The 20,942-nt window shown below is 37.1% G+C and overlaps 1 protein-coding gene across 1 annotated transcript; it reads left to right on the plus strand.

Annotated features, from left to right (window-relative positions):
* Window positions 1–19,401: 19,401 nt before the first annotated feature.
* On the plus strand, window positions 19,402–20,121 carry CLDN17 (claudin 17). The gene has a single exon (XM_017856119.1). It carries the CDS (start codon window positions 19,433–19,435, stop codon window positions 20,105–20,107), a length of 675 nt encoding a protein of 224 aa, XP_017711608.1. The 5' UTR covers window positions 19,402–19,432; the 3' UTR covers window positions 20,108–20,121.
* Window positions 20,122–20,942: the final 821 nt, after the last annotated feature.

Below are 20,942 nucleotides of genomic sequence, written 5' to 3' on the forward strand. Positions count from 1 at the left end.
TTTTTTTTTTTTTTTTCTTGAGACAGAGACAGAGTTTCATTCTTACCACCCAGAGTGGAATACAGCAGTGTGATCTTGGCTCACTGCAACCTCCGCCTCCCAGGTTCAAACAATTCTCCTGCCTCAGCCTCCCAAGTAACTGGAATTACAGGCACTTGCCACCATGCCCAGTTTTTTTTGTAGTTTTAGTAGAGGTGGGGTTTCACCATGTTGGCCAGGCTGGTCTTGAACTCCTGACCTCAGGTGATCCACCCGCCTCAGCCTCCCAAAGTGCCAGTATTGCAGGTGTGAGCCACTGAACCCAGCCCAAGAATTTTCAATTTTTATATGAAGGAACTTTAAAACTTTATAGGAGGGAATGTTAAATCTTTGTAAGAGGTAATTTTAGGATATTAGCTTACAATATCAAGAGAGAGTTGTGAATATCAATTGAAGTGCTGAATTGATATTTTACACTTAATAGCACAAGAAGATTCCCTAACTAAAATCAAATAGCCATTGACTTAAATTTAACAAAAATATAATAAGTATTTCCCAGGTTTTGTGTTTCATCTTAATATCTTTCTTGTCAAGTAGATAACCGGGTTAAGAAACATAATGATCTCGATTTTCGGTCTTAAAAGCTCATCTCTTTTGCCTAGCTCTTAAGGCTCTCAGTGTTTATCCCAACCTCTTCCTTTTACTGTGATTCTTACTAGAATGTGTGAAATTAAAATATTCAATAAGTTTCAAATATGACTCTTATGCCAATATACAATGAACATGTTTTATACATTTTATGTTTAGGAATGCTGATTGCAGAATATTAGAAGAAAGCCATACTGAAATAAGTTTGCTAAGTTAAATCTCTTTAGTGTCCAAAGAACAATAAAACCAGAACTTATCTTTCTACTTTTCACAAAGACAGTAGAAAATCTGTAAGTTAGCATGCAACTTCACAACATTTGAGCCCTAACCAATAGTAAATACTGAATAAAACAAAGGTTCAGTCTCCTAAAGAATTAAATAATCTTTGGTTGAGTTTGTTGGGCAATGTTCCAGTATGACATTGAAAGGATATGTAGGCCTTATTTTGTCTTATTTCTAAGTAGTGCTAGTTTCTTTATTACAAACTAAAGGCTATAAGGATAGGGAATTTGCTATTATTCACTCTTCTAGGACCACTGCACGGTAGTGTAGGCTGCCACATAGTAGGTGCTCAGAAAATATGTTGAAATAATGAAAAAGCAAATTAATACAACTGCTGTATGCCCCATGTCCTTTCTGTATACATTCATCTAAACTAGGGCATCACAGCTTTGTCATACCCTTTTATATCAAATATTTTATAATGTCCTATTGCTTATTCTGGAATGAAAGTCACAGATGAAATAAAATAATCACTTGGAAATACCAACAGCATGCCCTACTTATAAGGGAAGCTTTAAAGGAAAATAATTCATTTAAAAGATTTTATTATGTGGTTGACTAAGAACATCTTCACTGAAAGATATAAGAATTAGATGCTTGTTTTTTATGTGAATTCACTCATAATATGAGAGCTCGAAAGACCGATTGATACAGTCTTTCTGTATCAAGAATTTTCCATTTTTTTTTTTTTTTTTTTTTTTTTTGAGACAGAATTTCACTCTTATCGCCCAGGGTGGAGTACGGCAGTGTGATCTTGGCTCACTGCAACCTCCGCCTCCCAGGTTCAAACGATTCTCCTGATTCAGCCTCCCAAGTAGCTGGAATTACAGGCACTTGCTACCATATGATATCAGATTTGAGACTCAAATTCCATGGCTACTATTGCCATGGGTGATATGATTTTTTTAAATGTTGAACAACTCTTAGTACAAGTTCAAAACAAATCAAAAAGTCAGCCTTCCTGCGACTTACTAGTTTCTGCATTCCTGGAACTTCACTGTGCATTTACAAATTTACTTTGGGTTTTAACTTAAAATGAGTAGAATTCTATGTCCATGATCATAAACAAGTTTTCCAGTTATTATCCAAAAGATCATTGGAAAGTTACACAAGATACAGGATAAGGCATCTTTGTGCAGGACTGAGGATTTTATGTCTTGTTTATAAAGGAGGACTATTAGGCCTCCATCTATTGAATGCCCAGAAAGTCACCCAATCATTGTGGCAACGAAATTCCACTCTTCTAAACACACACATACACAAACACACACATGAACACACACACACACACACAATTTCAAAATGTTCCTAAGATGGCATATCCCAAGTACAGGACCAATGATTAAGGTATATCTTAATTGTTTTTAAATGGCCAGTTTGAACCTTGAAACTTCATTAGTATTTTCCAGTGATTTCTGTGGACATTATTCTCCCATTTCTCCACTAATTGACAGATGTTAAGGTCTGTGCATACAGCAAAGTGATTGAGAGCATGTACTGTGTCCTTGTCTGGGTTTCTCTCTCAGACAGCTCCTGTGTCATTTGGCAGCTCACCTAACCTCTCTCTGTTTCAGTTTTCTGATGTAGAAAGAGTGAATAAAATTGGTACCTATATCATTGGATTGTTGTAAAGAGAAAATTCATGCCAATTGCAAGGTGGAAAAGGTATCTTAGTATATATTACCTATTTTTCTGATTATCAATCAGTTAATCCCTTAAATACTACACATCCTGTTTCTTTAGGTACATGAGCAAACTTCTTGAACACAGGGTATTTGCACAGAGCTAGTTAAACTGTTGATACTTCATAAATATTTATTTGTCAGTTAAGTATATTTAGTTTGAGCCATTGGAAAAGCACAATAGTCTTGTAAAAAATACTTGAAAATGTAAGTGCTAGAATTGCCAAGAATACTATCAGTTTGTTCCTGAAGAATTATTACTAATTCAAAGAAGAATGCTCAAAAGCAAATAAAATACAAACATTTTTCGAGTTACTGATTTACAGAATGTTTTTGGCCAAGTCAATGAGCTACTCTATATTCTCATTTTTCCCCACAGCCCAGTACAGATGTGACACCCGCTCCTACCCTTTCTCTTGAGAATGTTGTAAGGTTAGACAATCTGTATTAAGCCTTTGTTTCTCAGGCCGTGGTACAATTATCTGTTTTTTCATTAATACTGTCCTGTCCCATGACATCACCCATAATAAAGAGTCTTGATAAATCAAGTCCTTTTCTGAATTCTCTTTATTAGAGGGAGGTGTGTCTGTCTCTCTTTTTTTTTTTACAACCACTAAACAATACAAAATATTCATTACTTTATTTCATACTTGGGAAGTATTACATAAAGCTTCAAGTGTCCCCATGATCACCTTTTATGATCCCCATAAAAACTTCAGGAGAAAGCACTGAACTCAGATGATAGAGAGCTTTGGTTTTATATTCTCATCTTTCACGGTGAAACATTAACTTCCAAATTAACTAGGAAAGAAAGTGACCCAGGAGATGGACAATTTTATATCCTTATGCAACTAAACTAATAAATAAATGTCAATTGTTACTGATTTTCAATTTGTTCTTCTAAGATAAATTCATAGATTTTTAGGACTGAAGGAGACCCTAACTTGAATGTAACTAAGTGAAAAACACTTCAGGTAGTACATAGTATTATCAAATGTGGTTCTGAGGCCACACTGCCCAAGGCTGAATCTTGGCTTGACCTATTAACTAGGTGACTCTACAATCTAGTTTCCCATGCTCAGTATCATCTTTGAAAAGATGAGGATGAAGATAAGGCCAACCCCAGAAGGTTATTTTGAGACTTGATGACAAGTAATGCAAGGATAACATGGGTAAAATAGTCTGTGTGTGTGTGTGGCATATCCAAGTTCTTAGTTGAGTGTTAGCCACGATTCTTTGCTCAGGGGCCCATCCTGTGTGATGTAGGACATGTGAGCAGCATCTATAGGCTCTGCTCACTCAATACCAGTAGAACCTTCCCAGTGTGACAACCAAAAGTGTCTCCAAATATTTTCAGATTTTCCCTGGGTTAGGTGGGGAATATCCCCCAATTGAGAATCACTGTTTTGTGTTAGAATAGCTGTTGCTATGGGGATGCGGTAGAGAAGCCCTGAAATGACACAGTTTCTGAAGATACGAACTTACAGTCTAATGGGAAAAAGAAGCTGGAAAACAGAATTTGAGCTGAGATAAATGTGAGCTTGAATCAGCTGTCTCTAGTTGCCTCATTTCATCACCAGTAAAAAGTAGATAACCATTAGAACTACACTGATAGTTCAGGAACTTAGTTAGTGGCAAAATGAGAGCATTAAATTAATAATATTCATATTTTACAGTTTAAAATTACAATAGATAAATAATCTAATTTATAGTGACAACAAAAATATGACCCCTAGGAATAAAACTAATAACTGCTCCTCCCCACCCCCAAATCCAGACTATCTAAATAATTATGAAAGGATATAAATTAGAAAACTTTACGATACAAATTGTAAAACTTTGGATCATCCCCAGCATGATCGTGTCATTTACATATTTTTAATCAGAATCCTATGTGATTTTTTCTTTCTATTTTAATTTAACAGAACAATTTTGAAGTTCAGCTGGAAAAAAGCCAAAAACATTTAAAAAGTAGATAAAAAGTAGAATAAGAGAAGATATTGTTTAAGAATTTTTTTTTTTTTTTTTTTTTTTTTTGAGACGAAGTCTCGCTCTGTCGCCCGGGCTGGATGCAGTGGCCAGATTCTCCAGCTCACTGCAAGCTCCGCCTCCCGAGTTTAACGCCGTTTCTCCTGCTCAGCCTCCCGAGTAGCTGGTGACTACAGGCCACCCGCCACCTCGCCCGGCTAGCTTTTTTGTATTTTTTTAGTAGAGACGGGGTTTCACCGTGTAGCCAGGTATGGTCTTGATTCCTGACCTCGGTGATCCACCCGTCTCGGCCCTCCCAAAGTGCTGGGATTACAGGCTTGAGCCACCGCGCCCTGGCCAAGAACTTTTAAATAATATTATAATAATTAAAATATTATGTTATTAATGTGAAAATAGACTAAAAATCCAACACAATTGTAAAAGCAGACAAAGAATATGAATAGATTCCTAACATATTACATTGTATAAGTTTATGAAGTGGACTAGAAAATCCCGAAAAAAATCCAATTATGCTTTTAATAGGTGAAATAATTCCAAAAACATTTGCTAAACACACGCTATCTTCCTGGCACTTGTCTAAATATTGGGAATGTATTAGTACCTAAAACAGAACAGGTTATTATTCTCAGAGTTTATTTAGAGCGAGCAGAAAAACAATTTAAAAATCAACATACACATTCATTATATAATGTGCGATAGTGATAATAATCAAAAAATATAAAGCAGAGTAAAGTGATAGGGATGGAGGCGTTCAAATTTAGATAGAATGGCCATGAGACAGGGAAGTCCTCTTTGAATAGGTAACATGAGCAGAGATCTTCTAACAGCAGATGGTGCCACACAAGTATCTGAAGGAAGAGCATGAAAGGCTTTGGGGCCAGAACAGTGGGAGATAACACAACGAAGTAACTAGTGACCAAACATTGTAGGATGCTGAATTTTATTCTAAGCATGATGGAAAGCCACAGGAAGAAGCAAGCATGAGGCATGATCTGTGTCGAATAAATAGTAAAGAACGAAATAGCAGCAGTAAGTTTTATTAGAAAAGAGTGTCAGCAGTTTGGTAGGTGAGATGATAATATTTGCAGTGGGGAGTGATGAGCAATAGATTTGGGATTTGAAGATACATTAGGCATTTTTGATGGATTTTAGGCTGGATGTGAGATGAAGAAGTGAGTCAAGGGTGCCTTGCAGTTTTTTGGTCTGAGGAAACAGGACATCGAGTTGTACCTACTCAGAGAAGGAAGGAATAATTTGAGGAAATTTGGGTAATCAAGAGTTTGGTTATGAACAAATTCTGTTTGAGGTGTCTATTGATCCCAATGTGCAGAAATGTCCAACAGGCTATTAGATAGAGTCCAGAGTCCAAAGAAGTAGCAATGACTAGAGATACACCTATGAGGATGGTTTCAAAGCCACAGGTTGAATGAGGACACAAGAGTGTGCATGAACACGAAGACGCATAGAGAGCCAAGGTGCTGGGTGCCTCAAGCATAGGCTAAGTTGATACGATATGATAGGTGAAATCGTTTCCTATTGCTGCTGTGACAAATTACCACAAATTTACCATTTTAAACATTACACATTTATTATCTTACAGTTTTGTGGGTAAGGCCAAAAACGGGTTCCACTGGACTAAAATCAAGGGTTCGGTATGACTGCGTTCTTGTTGGAAGCTGTGAAGAATCTGTTTCTTTGCTCTTTCCAACTCTTAGAAGTTGCCTGTGTTCCTCAGGTCGTGGCTTCCGTCCTCCATCTTGAAAGCCACACATGCTGCTAACGCTCTGTTTTGTCCTCTTCCGCCTCCCACGTTAAGGATCCTCTTGATTACTTCAGATCTATCCCGCTCATCCAGGACGATCTCCCTATCTTAAGGTCATCTGCAATCACTGAAGTTCACCTTCAGACATAATTCTTCTTTGTTGCATAACTAACATAGTCACAGGTTCCAGGAATTAAGATGTGAACATCTTTGGGGAACCACTATTCTGCTTACTAGTGTATATAACAAAGACAATGTGTTGAAAAAAAGTAAGACAATAGCTTTTAAATAAAAAGTGTTGATAAATAAAAGGCATAGATAAAAACTAAAAAATGTGAAAAAAGAGAATGAATTCCTCTTCTCACATCATGAATTAAAATTTATATGGACAGATCTTCCTGAGAACAAGAATAGTTGTAGAAGAATATATAGAGGAATTCAAGAAAAATAGAAAGCATAAGGGAAAATATTAACTGATTTCACTGTAATACATCAGTATTATATAAATACTGTATGAAGTTTGCATATCAAAAGAAAGCGTAAATAAAATTAAAAGGCAGACAACAAATAAAGCTATTTATGTGGATTTGGATTTCATATTCTTATTTCTACTATGTAGAGTTACTATAAATAATTTTAAATAATTTTAAACTCTATGTAGAGTTACTATAAATAAACCAAAAGCAAAAATGATCAAAGAAAATGAATACATTGAAGAGACATGAAAAATAGTGGTTTTGCCTCACCAGTAAGCAAAGAAATTTCATTTCTAACAATCAGAAAATACAGTATTTCACTTGTTAAGTTGAAATTTTTCATTTTATCATAACAGTGATGGTGAAGAAAGAGAGTATTTAGATACTTTCAAACAACTGCTGGAAGAAAGCAATTAAAAATGTGTACCGATATTTTGTATAGTATTTGTATTATGTGTTGTCTGGTCTGATAATTACAAATCCAAGAAAATAATCAGAATGGCTCAAAAGACAATTTAAGTAATTTAAATATTAGAAACAAACTACGGGAGATTGGATAAAGGATTTTCTTGTGTATATCCTATTAGTTCAGCATTGAATCAGGTGCTTTATATATTTTATCTTTAATACTTATAGTAATAAAGAGTGATATAATAGACTGATATTCAACCCTAAAATATCTCATACAAAGATATTCAATAAAATTTAAAAATTTTAAAAAGTCATAGTATATAATTAACAGAAATAGACTGTTCCTTTATTTCTTTATCCAATAAACTGTACTAATTTATCTTGCACTAATTTATATGCCTGGTATTTTGTCTGTTGCTAGAAAGACATCAAATAATAAGTTCAAGGCATCTATTCTCATTGTGTTTACAAAGTCAGTAAATCAATAATTGCAAGGATTTGGGGTCTAAATGTGTTTGAGTATGTGTGCTTGTGTGTATGCACAGCTTAGTAGACATGCATATATTTATTTGCTATGTTAGCAGAGTGGGTTAAAATAAATGGAGAAATGGCTGATTTGGGGACTGGGTCAGGAAATGTTGAAGATGAACATGAGTCATTTTGTAGTGCTATAAAGAAACGAAGTGCTATTTTAAAGGCACTTAGAAAACAACTGAGGCCGGGCGCCATAGCTCACGCCTAAAAATTCCAGCATCTTGGGAGGCTAAGGCAGGAGAATTGATTGAGTGCAGGAGTTCACCACTAGCCTGGGCAACATGGCAAAACCCTGTCTCTACAAAAAATACAAAAATTAGGCATGGTGGAAGGCGCCTGTAGGCCCAGCTACATGGAGACTGAGGCAAGAGGATAGCTTGAGCCTGGGAGGTCAAGGCTGCAGTGAGCTGTGTTCCTGCCACTGCACTCCACCCTGGGTGACAAAATGAGACCCTGTCTCCAAAAAGGAAAAAGTAAACAACTGAAAGAACTTCCAATGGCCAAAGCTAGAACAATTTGAACAGGAAAACAAAGTAGTTTGGGATTACAACTCAAAGAATAAAACATAGGTCATGAATCCATTCTGATGTAATTAAATGATTGAATAAATTAATAAATGGGGGATAAAAGATCTCTTATGCCCAGAAAATTCCACACAGTTTATACCAATACTCCACTCCTTAAGTGTGTGCTGTGGATAGCAAGTTCTTTTTGAAGAGTACAGTATGGAAAGTGGAAGAGAGTAACTTAACAGTGGAGAAGTCTGACAAACCCTACCTCAGCCAGATGAACGAGGTCAGCACCAACAGTCATAAATCATATCGATAGTATGTACTCGATATGATGTGATGAAAATGGCACTTTATCTCTGTGATCTTCTTTCCCCAAATTCGTACTCTTAGTCTAATTATGAGAGAAACAGCAAACAGATTCCAATAGAAAGTCACCCTACAAAATAACTGGGTAGTACTCCTCAACTGTCAAGGTCACCAAAAATGGAAAACCCGAGAAACTGTCACAGACAAGAGAAACCTAAGGAAGGAGACATGACAAAGGTAATCAGGCACCCTGGATGAGATCCTGCAACAAACAAAGGACATTAGCTAAAAACTAAAACATCTGAATAAATTATGAGCTTTAGCTAATAATAAAGTATGAATATTGGTTTATTTATTTTGAGAAACGCCCTATTTCAATCTACAGTAAGTAATAAGGGAAAGTGAGTATGGAGTATAAGAACACTCTGTACTAGGCTGGGCGAGGTGGCTCAGGCCTGTAATCGCAGCACCTTGGGAGTCCGAGGTGGGCAGATCACCTGAGGTCAGGAGTTCAAGACCAGTCTAGCCAACATGGTGAAACCCTGTCTCTACTAAAAATACAAAAATTAGCTAAGTGGGGTGGCATGATCCTGTAATCCCAGCTACTTGGGATGCTGAGGCAGGAGAATCACTTGAACCCAGGAGGTGGAGGTTGCAGTGAGCCAAGATCATGCCATTGCACACCAGACTGGGTGACAGAGCAACACTCCATCTCAGAAAAAAAAGAAAAAAAAAAAAGAATACTCTGTACTATCTTAATTTTTGTAAAACTAAAGGTGTTCTAAAAATAAAGCCTATATAAAATATTAAAGTATAATAAAATTGAGTAGGTTACCTTAAAGGAATGTCATAAAAACAATAATTAAACAAACATATTTTGATCAAATTTTGACTATAAAATTAGTATATGGAAAATATATTTATTGTTTTCACCTAGTTAACTTACTTATATTATTTATCTCATTTAAATCATTTATGCAAAAGCAGGAACAGAGGGTTGGAAAGACAACTTGGCATATTTTATACTGCTATATATAGGAACCTGGAAGTCTCCAAAATATTTAGAGACACATCTACTCAATTAGAGTTTTTAGTTACTTTGGATTATCTGAATGACAACTATACTTCTTACTGCTGTATGAATCCATGTTCTGGATTTAGCAGTGTGTTAGTAATCACATTGACCCAAGTTATTCCCTGAAATAAAAATATTGCACATTGAAGGTTCTTGATATGCATCTGATTTCTTTTGGGTTGACCTGTCTAAATTTTAAAATAAGTATATTTTGTCTGCATAATGTGGTTACTGGTTACATTATTTTTGTTATTTACACAGTATGATTTTTTGCAGTGAGAACTTGCAATATAAGTATATTTAAAATTAATCTTTAGTTTATTAAGTTATATAATAAAATAAAGGTCAAATATGGTCATGTGATCCTGTACATATGTAGTTATTCACAAAGCCAGTTAGTAAGGTATTGAGTCTTTACAATATACAGAAATAGGCAATACAAAATGAAAAAAATACCTTGCTGCACTTTTATCATATTTGGATCAAATATAAAGAGCAGATCTGACCTTTGTGCAGCTTGCTAGTAGTAAGCATAGAAGTAAATATGCAATAAAGAACAGTATTTTTTAATTTGCTTATATTTTACTTAGAGGCAAGACTCAAACGTTTTGGCTCATCAGAATATTGAATCACATTAAGGACAATCTCATTGTTAAAAAGAAAAAAAAATGACAGTAATAAATGATTGCCTGAAACAATGGTGTACCACACTTGAAATCTAATAAATAAAAAATGAGAAGTAGAGGACAAATTATGAAAAGACATCTTTCTTCTAGTATTTCTAACATCCAGAATTTAATTTTAAAAAACTCAGGATTATCTACCAAATAGAAGTAACATTAATAATTTAAATTTTATTGCATGTACCATTTGTTAGGATTTATAATCGTTTTGGTTTTATGGCTTTTGTAAGTTTATACCATGTTTTTGTAAGTTTATACCATGTTTTTGTCTGAAAATAGTTGAAGTAATATATCATAAATATGTTTCTAAAAAACTTATTTTCTAAGCTATTTGAACATCATTCGCAATTGAGAAGCACCGTGCTAATGCCTCAGTTAAAGTGTTTTAATTATAATTGATAAATGTCATGCCCTCCCCTATTTTTTAAAATAACCTAAGAGTAATGAATTCTATAGAATTCAATAGAATTATTTTATTTCAAAGCTTTTACTGCCTACTCACATAAAACTGAATTTGACCATTAATGGTTAAATTTACAGTCTTTACACTCTAGGTTCTTGTCAAGGGATATAACTTCAAAGTTACCCTAAGCCTTAAAAGTTTTACTGGGACAAACCATAATAATGCAAAATTGCCTTAAGGATATACAATCCATCCATTCACTGTAAGTCAGTGGTCTCAACCCCAGCTGCCCACTAGAATCATCTAAGACACTTAAAACAAACCTGGTGCCTGGTCCCATCTTTAGCTATTTTGATTTCATTGGTTTGATGTGGAACCTGGTAAGTTTTATTAAGTCTCCCTATATAATTCTAATTAAAAACCAAAACTGAGAGCCACTGGAATGGAAACTCAAAGGAATGCTTCTGATTCCAGTCTGCATGTTAGTATTGCAGGGGGTGCTTTGAAAATACTGATGCAACTACAACAAAATAAAGCAAAACAAAATAAAATGCTGATGCCATAGCCTCGTCTCCAGGTTCTGGTTTAATAGGTCTGGGGTAGGGCCCAGGCATTGCTATTGTTTCAAATCTCCCAAACGTTATTCCAATATGAAGTCAGGGTTGAGAACCACTGATATAAATGTTTAAGACCTGAACACCTGGACCACATTCTTTGGGCTCCAGTCAAATAAGAAACACCTGGGCAAATGTGGCAACTCTATTTACTATAAAAATATTGCTTATTGTATTCCACAATGAAAGAAATTTCTTTCTAGTGTCAGAGGCATGAAGAGTTATACAACTCCTGAAAAAAAAAATGGGTTTTTGTTTCACAGACACTCTGCATTGCTCCTAAAATCTTTACAGGCAAATTCAGGGCTAATGTTTAGCAAATGTGGCATTTATTTTGTGAGTAAACCTCATGCCATTTTTATCTTTTATTGTCTACCTTTGTTTTACCCTGTCACCAGAATCCTCATTTTCTTTTCATGAATCACAAGCTGTCTTTTATTTTTTACTAGTCTTCTCAAATTATTTTGGCAGCTATTTGAGATGCCAAAAAAAGGGGGTGGGGGAAGAAGAAGAGAAGGCGAAGGATAAATTCAAAGATTTCCATAGTATATAATCAAATCTGTGCACAGAAGTAAAATCGCAGACATTTCATACATTTGCTCTGCCTGGAGTGGACTCTGGATTTTCTGGATTGGTTTCACAGAGAAGTGTATTTGCAATGCTGATTTGCAAGTAGATTTAAAGTAGTTGAAATCTGAGGTCACAATGTGATTTAATGGGATAAATTTGATTGAGTGGGTGGTGGTATTAAACTTTATTTAGATGGTTCTAGGTCACCCCTGAATGCATTTCTGGAATACAAAACTGTTGTTGTTTTTCTAAAAAGAACAAATAAGATAATATTTAATTATATAAATCCAGCTTTACTGATGTGGGAAAGTACTCAAACTGAAAATTTGTAATTTAGGAAAATATAATTAAACACTGAACCTTAAATTAAAGGATGGCCCAGCTAAATAAAACATTGTATTGATCATTTACTTCATTATTCATTCAAACAATATTTCTTGGGCATCAACTATGGATCTGAAAATTCGTGATCTGCATTGGGAATAGAGTGGTAATAGAATGGGATAGAATAGAATAGAATACACAAAGGACACAAGTCTGTTCTCATAGAATCTGTACTCCACATGGGAAATGACTTAAATAAATACGAATGGAAATGTATATTTATATAGAACTTGTGAAAAAATGCTGTGAAGAAAAATGCATAGTACTATGAAAGACTAAAAGAATGGCAGGGATGGGGATTTTGTCAAAGCTGATATGATCTGAGAATTCAGGGCAAGTTTCTCTTGTAACTAAATTTGGACCAAGATCCAAAGGAGAATGAATAAGTATTAAATGGACAATGTGCATGTGTTGACGTGAAGACGGAATTGAGAAAGTACTTTAGGTAGAGGGAACAGATATATGAAAGTCAACAATACAATGAACAATAACAGAGTGGGGGGGGGTGTGTGTGTGTGTATGTGTGTGCGTAAATATACTTAAATACAACCTCAAATCAGCCTAATGGGCATCCCATTAAAGCTTTTTTGACTCATTTGTATTTGTCAAAATTTGAACTGGCCACTGTGGGAGACAGGACATTCATTCTCTTTCAAAATAGACATGCAGACTGGATGCAGTGGCTCACGCCTGCAATCGCAGCACTTTGGGAGGCTGAGGTGAGCAGATCACCTGAGGTCAGGAGTTCAACACCAGCCTGACCAACATAGCAAAACCCTGTCTCAACTAAAAATACAAAAATTGGCTGGCCATGGTGGTGGGCACCTGGAATTTCAGCTACTCAGGAGGCTGAAACAGGAGAAACGCTTGAACCTGGGAGGTGGAGATTGCATTGAGCTCAGATTGCGCCACTGCACTCCAGCCTAGGTGATAGAATGAGACTCTATCTCCAAAAAAGAAACAAAAAAAACCACAGAAAACAAAAAGCAAAATAGACATACAGTAAGTTGTGAGAATGTTTGAATATTTTCTGATTTGGAACCCCTGGGGGTTCCAAATAGTACTTCCCCTGAAGGGAAGACAAGGCAAGAGGAGGATGCTTTGAGTCCTAATTTTTCCATTCAGATGTTATACCTCTACTCCTATTCATTTCAAGCTGATGCTGCAAATAAAACTAAACATTTTTACAAAGGAAAGCAAAAAACTCCTCAACCTAAATTAGATTCCCTAAGACCTCAGTACAAGTCTTAGGAGGACATAAGAATACAATTAGTCAACAGCCCTTATGAGCAGATTCGTCTCACTGATTGTGATCTAATCAGAGACAATTTGTGGACGGGATGGAGTTTATGGATTCTTGCATATGTGTACAGCCCCAATTGTCCCTAAGTGCTCTAAAACATCTAATTCCTATAAATTATTTTCTGGTATGGCTCACAGGCAGCTCAGACTTCACATCTAAAATGTGAACCCTTAATCTTTTTCTAAAAGGTCACTCAACCTTCAATGTCTCACATCATGGTAAACACAACCCCGAGTACAATGATGCTCATGTCAACAATACAACAGGCATCTCTGAAACCTTCCCCTACCTCCAGTCCATCACCCACTTTCACCAATTGTAGCTCCTCTACACGGTGTAAAGCCATCCACTCCTACATTGCCCCTACTCTAATCCAGCTTCTATCATCTCTCACTTGGACTATCCCAATAACCTTCTAAATGGTTTCTTCGTGTTCAGTTTTGTTCTTTCTAATTAATTTCTCCAAAATAGCCATAGCCATATTGTTTTGGTGGTTGGTGTTTTCTCTGTTTTTTTTTTTTTTTTTTTTTTTTTTTTTTTTTTTTTGGATACAGAGTCTTGCTGTCACTCAGGCTGGAGTGCAGTGCTGCGATCTCGGCTCACTGCAACCATCGCCTCCCGGATTCAAGCGATTCTCCTGCCTCAGCCTCCTAAGTAGCTAGGATTACAAGCACATGCCACCACACCCAGCTAATTTTCATATTTTTAGTAGAGATGGGGTTTCACCATGTTGGTCAGGCTGGTCTCGAACTCCTGACCTCATGATCTGCCCACCTCGGCCTCCCAAAGTGCTGGGATTACAGGTATGAGCCACCATGTGTAGCCCTTTTCTTGTTTTTTAAGCAGACTTGAGTCTTGATTGTGTGAGTCCCATGCTGAAAATCTCTAACTGGCTTTGCATTGCTCTTAGGAGATTATTACATGGTTCACATTGTTTGCATATCTGGACCTTGTCTACATTTGCAACGTCATCTCAATTATCTCACTCTCCTCTGGCTTGGTCTTCCACTTGCATTAGACCCAAACTATCTTTGCCTGCAGTGCCCTTACCCAGATGGTCTTGTGCCCAAAATTCTCTTTCTTTCACTCTTTGTTGAATTATCTGGCTAATTCCTACTCAAGCTTCAGGTTGCAGTTTAAATGTTGTTTTATCAGAGTGCCCTTCTTTCATTAGAGAACTCTTAGTTCAAGTTAAAATCATTTCTGTTTATACCCTATATTTTTTAACCATAGTTATACCTTAATTTGTAATAATATGTATTTTGGCAATTGCATGTTTAGTATTTATCATGCTCACTAAAATGTAAGCTCTGTGAAGACATGGAATGGAGTCATGGTCAGAGGCTAAGTTTTAAAGTTGGGCAGGGGTCATTCAAAAATTGGTCTCTCACGTCATGCTAAGGAATTTGGATCTTATTTTACAGGCAATAGAGAAATAATGAAAAATTTTAAGTAAGGTGGTGGCATGTATAGAGCTTGATCCTGCAAGGTTTTATGGTTCTTCAATAGAAAATGAATCAGAATGTAGTAAGGACGGGCAGAGGCAAGGAGATTAGGTAAGACATTCTTGAAATGGTAGAGGTGAGGCATGTCAAAGGGCAGAACTAAGACACAGCATAGAACAGAAAACGTATTTAATCCATTTGAATAAGGTGTCAATCAATGGTTGGGTTCCCTGAGCATGAGACTCTGAGGCAGAGATTAGTGTGCATTATGTTTATTATGAGATCAACACCTTAGGAAAAGAAAGGAAGGAAGAGGACTGGCCATATAGAGAAGTTTAGTTGGGATGCCGGGCTAATGAAGGCCTTAGCTGACCACACAGTGAGCTCTGGAGCTAGAAGGGCCCCTGAATGTTAACCCCATGGGGCTAACAGGGCTAGCGGTCAGGACCATATTGATGAGTCTCTGGATATGGGCTACATCTATGAATGGGGAATAATTTGAGTGACATGCCTATTTCCAGGTAATACCTGAATGGGGCTGAGAGCTGGGGGTGTTCTGCCCACAGCACTCTAAGCAGCTGAAAGAGACATCTAGGTGGAACATCACAGTGTCCACTCTAGGCGTGTATTTATTAAAGAATAAGAGAAAAATTAGCTGAGAATGACAAACAGAAACAGGCCTGGGCTAAAGACAACAGATTCAGAACTTACAGCCTGACAGGAGGTAGGCAATGCTGTGCAGACGTAGGTGAGGTGCCTTAGGGAGAGTGTGCTGAGTGAGAAGAGTACTGAGGTGTATCAGCAAGTCTGGAAGAAAACAAACAAAACAAACATGGCGAAGGGCACCTAGAGAAAGAAGAGAGAGAATGCGTATGCAGAGAAGTGGTAAGGACGATAATACAACAAATACTAATGAGACAAATATTAACAAAAACTTTCCTGGGTGTTTGCTCAGGACCAGGTTCTTTGCACACATTCCATTTAATCTTCAAGGCAGCCCTGTGAGTTTGATGTTATGATTATCCTGATTTCATAGACCAGGCACTTTTGGGAGGGTGGGGTTCAAAAACATGCATGAGATAGATGGCTAAGGCATCAAGACTAGACTGAACCAAGTCTCTCTTCAGAGCACACGCCCTTCACCTTCTCTCATTGGATGACAGTGGTTTGTTGTGACTTTTACTGAAACATCAATAAGCAGAAATATGGAAGTAAAGATAGTAGTTAGGATGTCCAAGAAGTCTGTAACATTTCTAGGAAGGTTTTCATGGGTCGCATGATGACTAAAGGCAGATTTCAATGTGTATAGCGGTGGGAAATGTGAGAGAGGGACCAAAAGATGTATAGAGACACATGGCAAGGAATACAGATCTGGCAAGATGGAATTTTATTTTATTATTTTTATTTATTTCTATTTTATTTTTATAATTTCAACTTTTATTTTACAATAAAATAAAAGTTACTATAGAGGCTGAAGCAGGAGCATCGTTTGAACCCTGGAGGTGGAGGTTGCACATGTGTAAGTCATTTACTGATGCTGAGATCTGGGTGTGAATGATCCCATTGCCCAGATAGCGAGTATAGTACCCAATTATTGGCTTTTCAACCCTTATCTCCCTCTTCCCTTCCCTCTCTAGTAGTCCTCAGTGTCTGTTGCTGCCATCTTTATCTCCAAGTGTCCCTGATGTTTACCTCTCACTTACAGGTGAGAACGTGCGAGATTTGGTTTCCTGTTTCTGTATTAATTCACTTAGTATAATGGCCTCCAGCTGCATCCATGTTGCTGTAAACGACAGGATATAATTATTTTGTATGGCTGCATAGTATTCCATGATGTATATATTCCAAGATGGAGTTTTAAAATAGAAGAAAATTGAGTATGTTTATTTTCTATGGGACACCTCAGAGAGAGGGAGAAGGTGTCAGCACAATGAAAGGAGGGGATGATCGATAGAGCAAGTCCCACTGAGGAGATAGAAGGGGATGAGATTCATAGAAAGGTTGGAGAGCAAAGCAGTATCTTCCCCTAAATACAAACGAGAGAAGCTTAAAATGTTTTTAACAATCGGCATTGTCTGTGAGAGGCAAAGACAAAGAACTCCTACGTTATTTATGTTTTTCAGGTTATTCATTTCTTGGGGGTTGGGAATAGGGTCTCATTCTGTTGCCCAGGCTGGAGTGCAGTAAAGCAATCACAGCTCACTGCAGTTTTGACCTCCCAGGTTCAAGTAATCCTCCCACTTCAGCCTCCCGAGTAGCTGAGACTGCAGGCATTTGCCACCACATCCAGCTAATTTTTATTTTTTTGTAGAAACACAGTGTCACTATTTGCCTAGGCTGGCCTCAAACTCCTGGGCTCAAAAAATCCTCCTGCCTCAGCCTCCCAAAGTGTGATAATAGATAGGAACCACTATACCCAGCCTCAGATTTTTATATTTAAACAAACATATGTTCTCACTTATAATACAGACAATATGCTCTAGCTGATGAGAAAGCAAATAATTGGAAAAAAATGTTGGAAACTTCCGGGACAAAATGAGCATAGCAATACATCTGAGATAAAATGAGGAAGAGGAACTAGAATGAGGAAGAGGACCCAGAAGTAACAAGTCAGAGTAATGCTGGAAAATCCTGTCAGGGAGGGAATGGTTAAGCCTATGTCTCAGTAACCGTAAACAAAGGGCCAAGGAAACCCTTCATCCAATCTGGTGTTGGGAAACTGTTAACAACACAGAAGTCATCTGTTTGCTCAATGATTCACATTCCTTAGAGAAGGAGTTCTCAGACCAATCATCTTGAAAACTCAATGGGTTTCACATTCATGAAGTCAGTGAATGGACTCTAAATCTGGTTGTCATTGGAGCACCCATTAAATCTTTGGCCTGTAACTGATTGAGATGGAGGACATTTTGCAAACTGTGATGTCTCCCACCTGGAGTGTGGTTGGCGTGCTTGCTTTGGAGTCATTTTCATCCTTACAATAGATCCCTTGCCAGTGGGATGTAAAAGGAAAAGGAAAAAGGTCCACTTTTCCCACACGAAGCCCCCCCACTGCCTCTAGGGACTGGCAGGAAAGTGGCAGTCAAAAGTTACAACTTGACTCAAAGTTTGAGATAATCTCAACTGAATTTTTCTTCCTTTGAAAACCGTTTGAAAAACTGTAGAAAGGATAGTGTCACATTTCCACTAGGTTTAGTCCCACTTACATGAAAAGATTCAAAAAGGGATCTCTCCTTCCTATTTTTGAATCAGACTAGGCAGAGAAAATAAGCATAGTGAGTTACAGACCTGGGCTTGCTCCTGGATCAGTTGCCACATGGCTTGTCTCAGCCAAACACTTTGCACACCTTCCGTTCATCTGGCAAATAAGGGTGTTAAGTTTGATGGCCTTGAAGATAACTTCCAGCACTAAAATGTTCTCTAGCATCTAAATTTCAGGTGACTGCATAGCCAATTTCAAGGGCCACTTTTATATTGTTTCATAAAAATGAAAGGTACGTGTTTGGCCTTAATAGATGTGATATATTTCAAGCTGCCATTGAAGAAACACTGAATGAAAGTTTCCATACTAAACATTACTTAACAGAGAGAGAGGTGTTACTTAACAGTTAAAGTAATAATTAACAGTTCATTCAAATTAATTATAAGGAATACTTCTCTGTTTTTTTCTTTTCTGGATCTTAAGAATAAACTATGAAATGTGAATTTCTTGCTTAGGGCTCCTCCTAAATATCAATAGTTTTCATGTGTCTTGAAACTAATACCTAAACATTTCTCCATATCGAGGTATTTTTATTAAAGCCAGAATTGATTACCATCTTAAGGAAAAGTGGCTTACACTAGAATAAAGTAATAGTTTAAAGTCCAAAATGTTTTTTAATTACTCTCCAATAAACTGACAAGGTTTTGGCATTGTCTTCAGCTGTGCCTTAACACATATATTTATACTTTTATATCAGAGTGATTTTTTTACACAGGAAGTTTCAGCTCTGTAATTAGCAATTCACAATGGAAACTTTGACACTTAATTACAGCATTGCTAAGACAATAATAATGTGAGAAATCCTAAAGCTGAATGCAGTATTTCTTGACACACCCCTAGCTACCTTCTTATTGGCTGGGAGACAATCATATATGACTAGTAAATAATCCATAGAGAAATGAATGTGTATGAAAAAAGGCAACATGCATTTACAACAGGTACTTCTAGTTAGGCCAAGTTCAGTCACAGCCACTGATTTGGACTAAAATGATATGGGCAGCAGCCAAGGAGAACATCATCAAAGACTTCTCTAGACTCAAGAGCCTTCCACGTTCTACATCTTGAGCATCTTCTACCACTCCAAATTGGACTAGTCTTCAAAGTAAAAGACAATGGCATTTTATCCCTTGCAAATTGCTGGGCTGGTTCTTGGGTTCCTTGGCATGGTGGGGACTCTTGCCACAACGCTTCTGCCTCAGTGGAGAGTATCAGCTTTTGTTGGCAGCAACATTATTGTCTTTGAGAGGCTCTGGGAAGGGCTCTGGATGAACTGCATCCGACAAGCCAGGGTCCGGTTACAATGCAAGTTCTATAGTTCATTGTTGGCTCTTCCGCCTGTCCTGGAAACAGCCCGGGCACTTATGTGTGTGGCTGTTGCTCTCTCCTTGATCGCCCTACTTATTGGCATCTGTGGCATGAAGCAGGTCCAGTGCACAGGCTCTAATGAGAGGGCCAAAGCATACCTTCTGGGAACTTCAGGAGTCCTCTTCATCCTGACGGGCATCTTCGTTCTGATTCCAGTGAGCTGGACAGCCAATATAATCATCAGAGATTTCTACAACCCAGCTGTCCACATAGGTCAGAAACGAGAGCTGGGAGCAGCACTTTTCCTTGGCTGGGCAAGCGCTGCTGTCCTCTTCATTGGAGGGGGTCTGCTTTGTGGATTTTGCTGCTGCAACAGAAAGAAGCAAAGGTACAGATATCCAGTGCCTGGCCGCTGTGTGCCACACACAGATAAGCGAAGAAACGTGACAATGCCTAGTAATACCTCCACCAGTTATGTCTAATGCCTGCTTTTGGCTCCAAGTGTGGACTATGGTCAATGTTTGTTATAAAGTCCTGCTAGAAACTGTAAGTATGTGAGGCAGGAGAACTTGCTTTATATCTAGATTTAAATTGATATGAAAGTTTCAATTTGTTACTGGTAGGAAAGAAAATGACTTACTTGGACATTCTGACTTCAGGTGTATTAAATGCATTTACTATCGTTGGACTCAATCGCTGTTCCAATGTTCATATTCTAAATGCAAGTATACCCATAATCACTATCAAGTGTACAATGATGGACTACTAGTTTTTGACTATCATATTTTATCTGATAAGAATCAAAATTTGAAATCGATATTCTGTAACAATAAAACATATACCTATTCTAAAATGTAAGCTATTATTTTTCCTCTACATTGTTTCTTGTACTACACACTAACAACTAAATGATGACCTTTTCAAAAGATTATCATGGAAAATTGTAGATATCAAACAATAGTTTTTAGTTGAAAATGTCAAAATATGAAAATGTCCATCTAATGAAAGACTTTGTTCCTTTAGGAACTCACACAATTAAAATTAGACACTTCAGTGAAAAGGGAGCTCTGATTTATCTTAGGACAATTAAGAAGACAGATTTTAAGGTCTCTAATTCATACAGTTAAACTTGCCTAGAATTACTGTTTAAAGGAAAATAATTTATAAATGAAAATAATATTTTCATAGCCTATCATCTGTACTTCAAGCAAACAGAAGCATCTATCTTGAGAAGACACATCAGTGGAAGGCTATTAACACTCAATTCTTATCTAGAGGTTATATGGTCCCAATTAGAGAATTGCAGCTGGGGCATTG

The sequence above is a fragment of the Rhinopithecus bieti genome, unplaced genomic scaffold (genome assembly GCF_001698545.2).
Source record: "Rhinopithecus bieti isolate Rb0 unplaced genomic scaffold, ASM169854v2 scaffold_1295, whole genome shotgun sequence".
In the NCBI taxonomy this organism is placed as follows: Eukaryota; Metazoa; Chordata; class Mammalia; order Primates; family Cercopithecidae; genus Rhinopithecus; species Rhinopithecus bieti.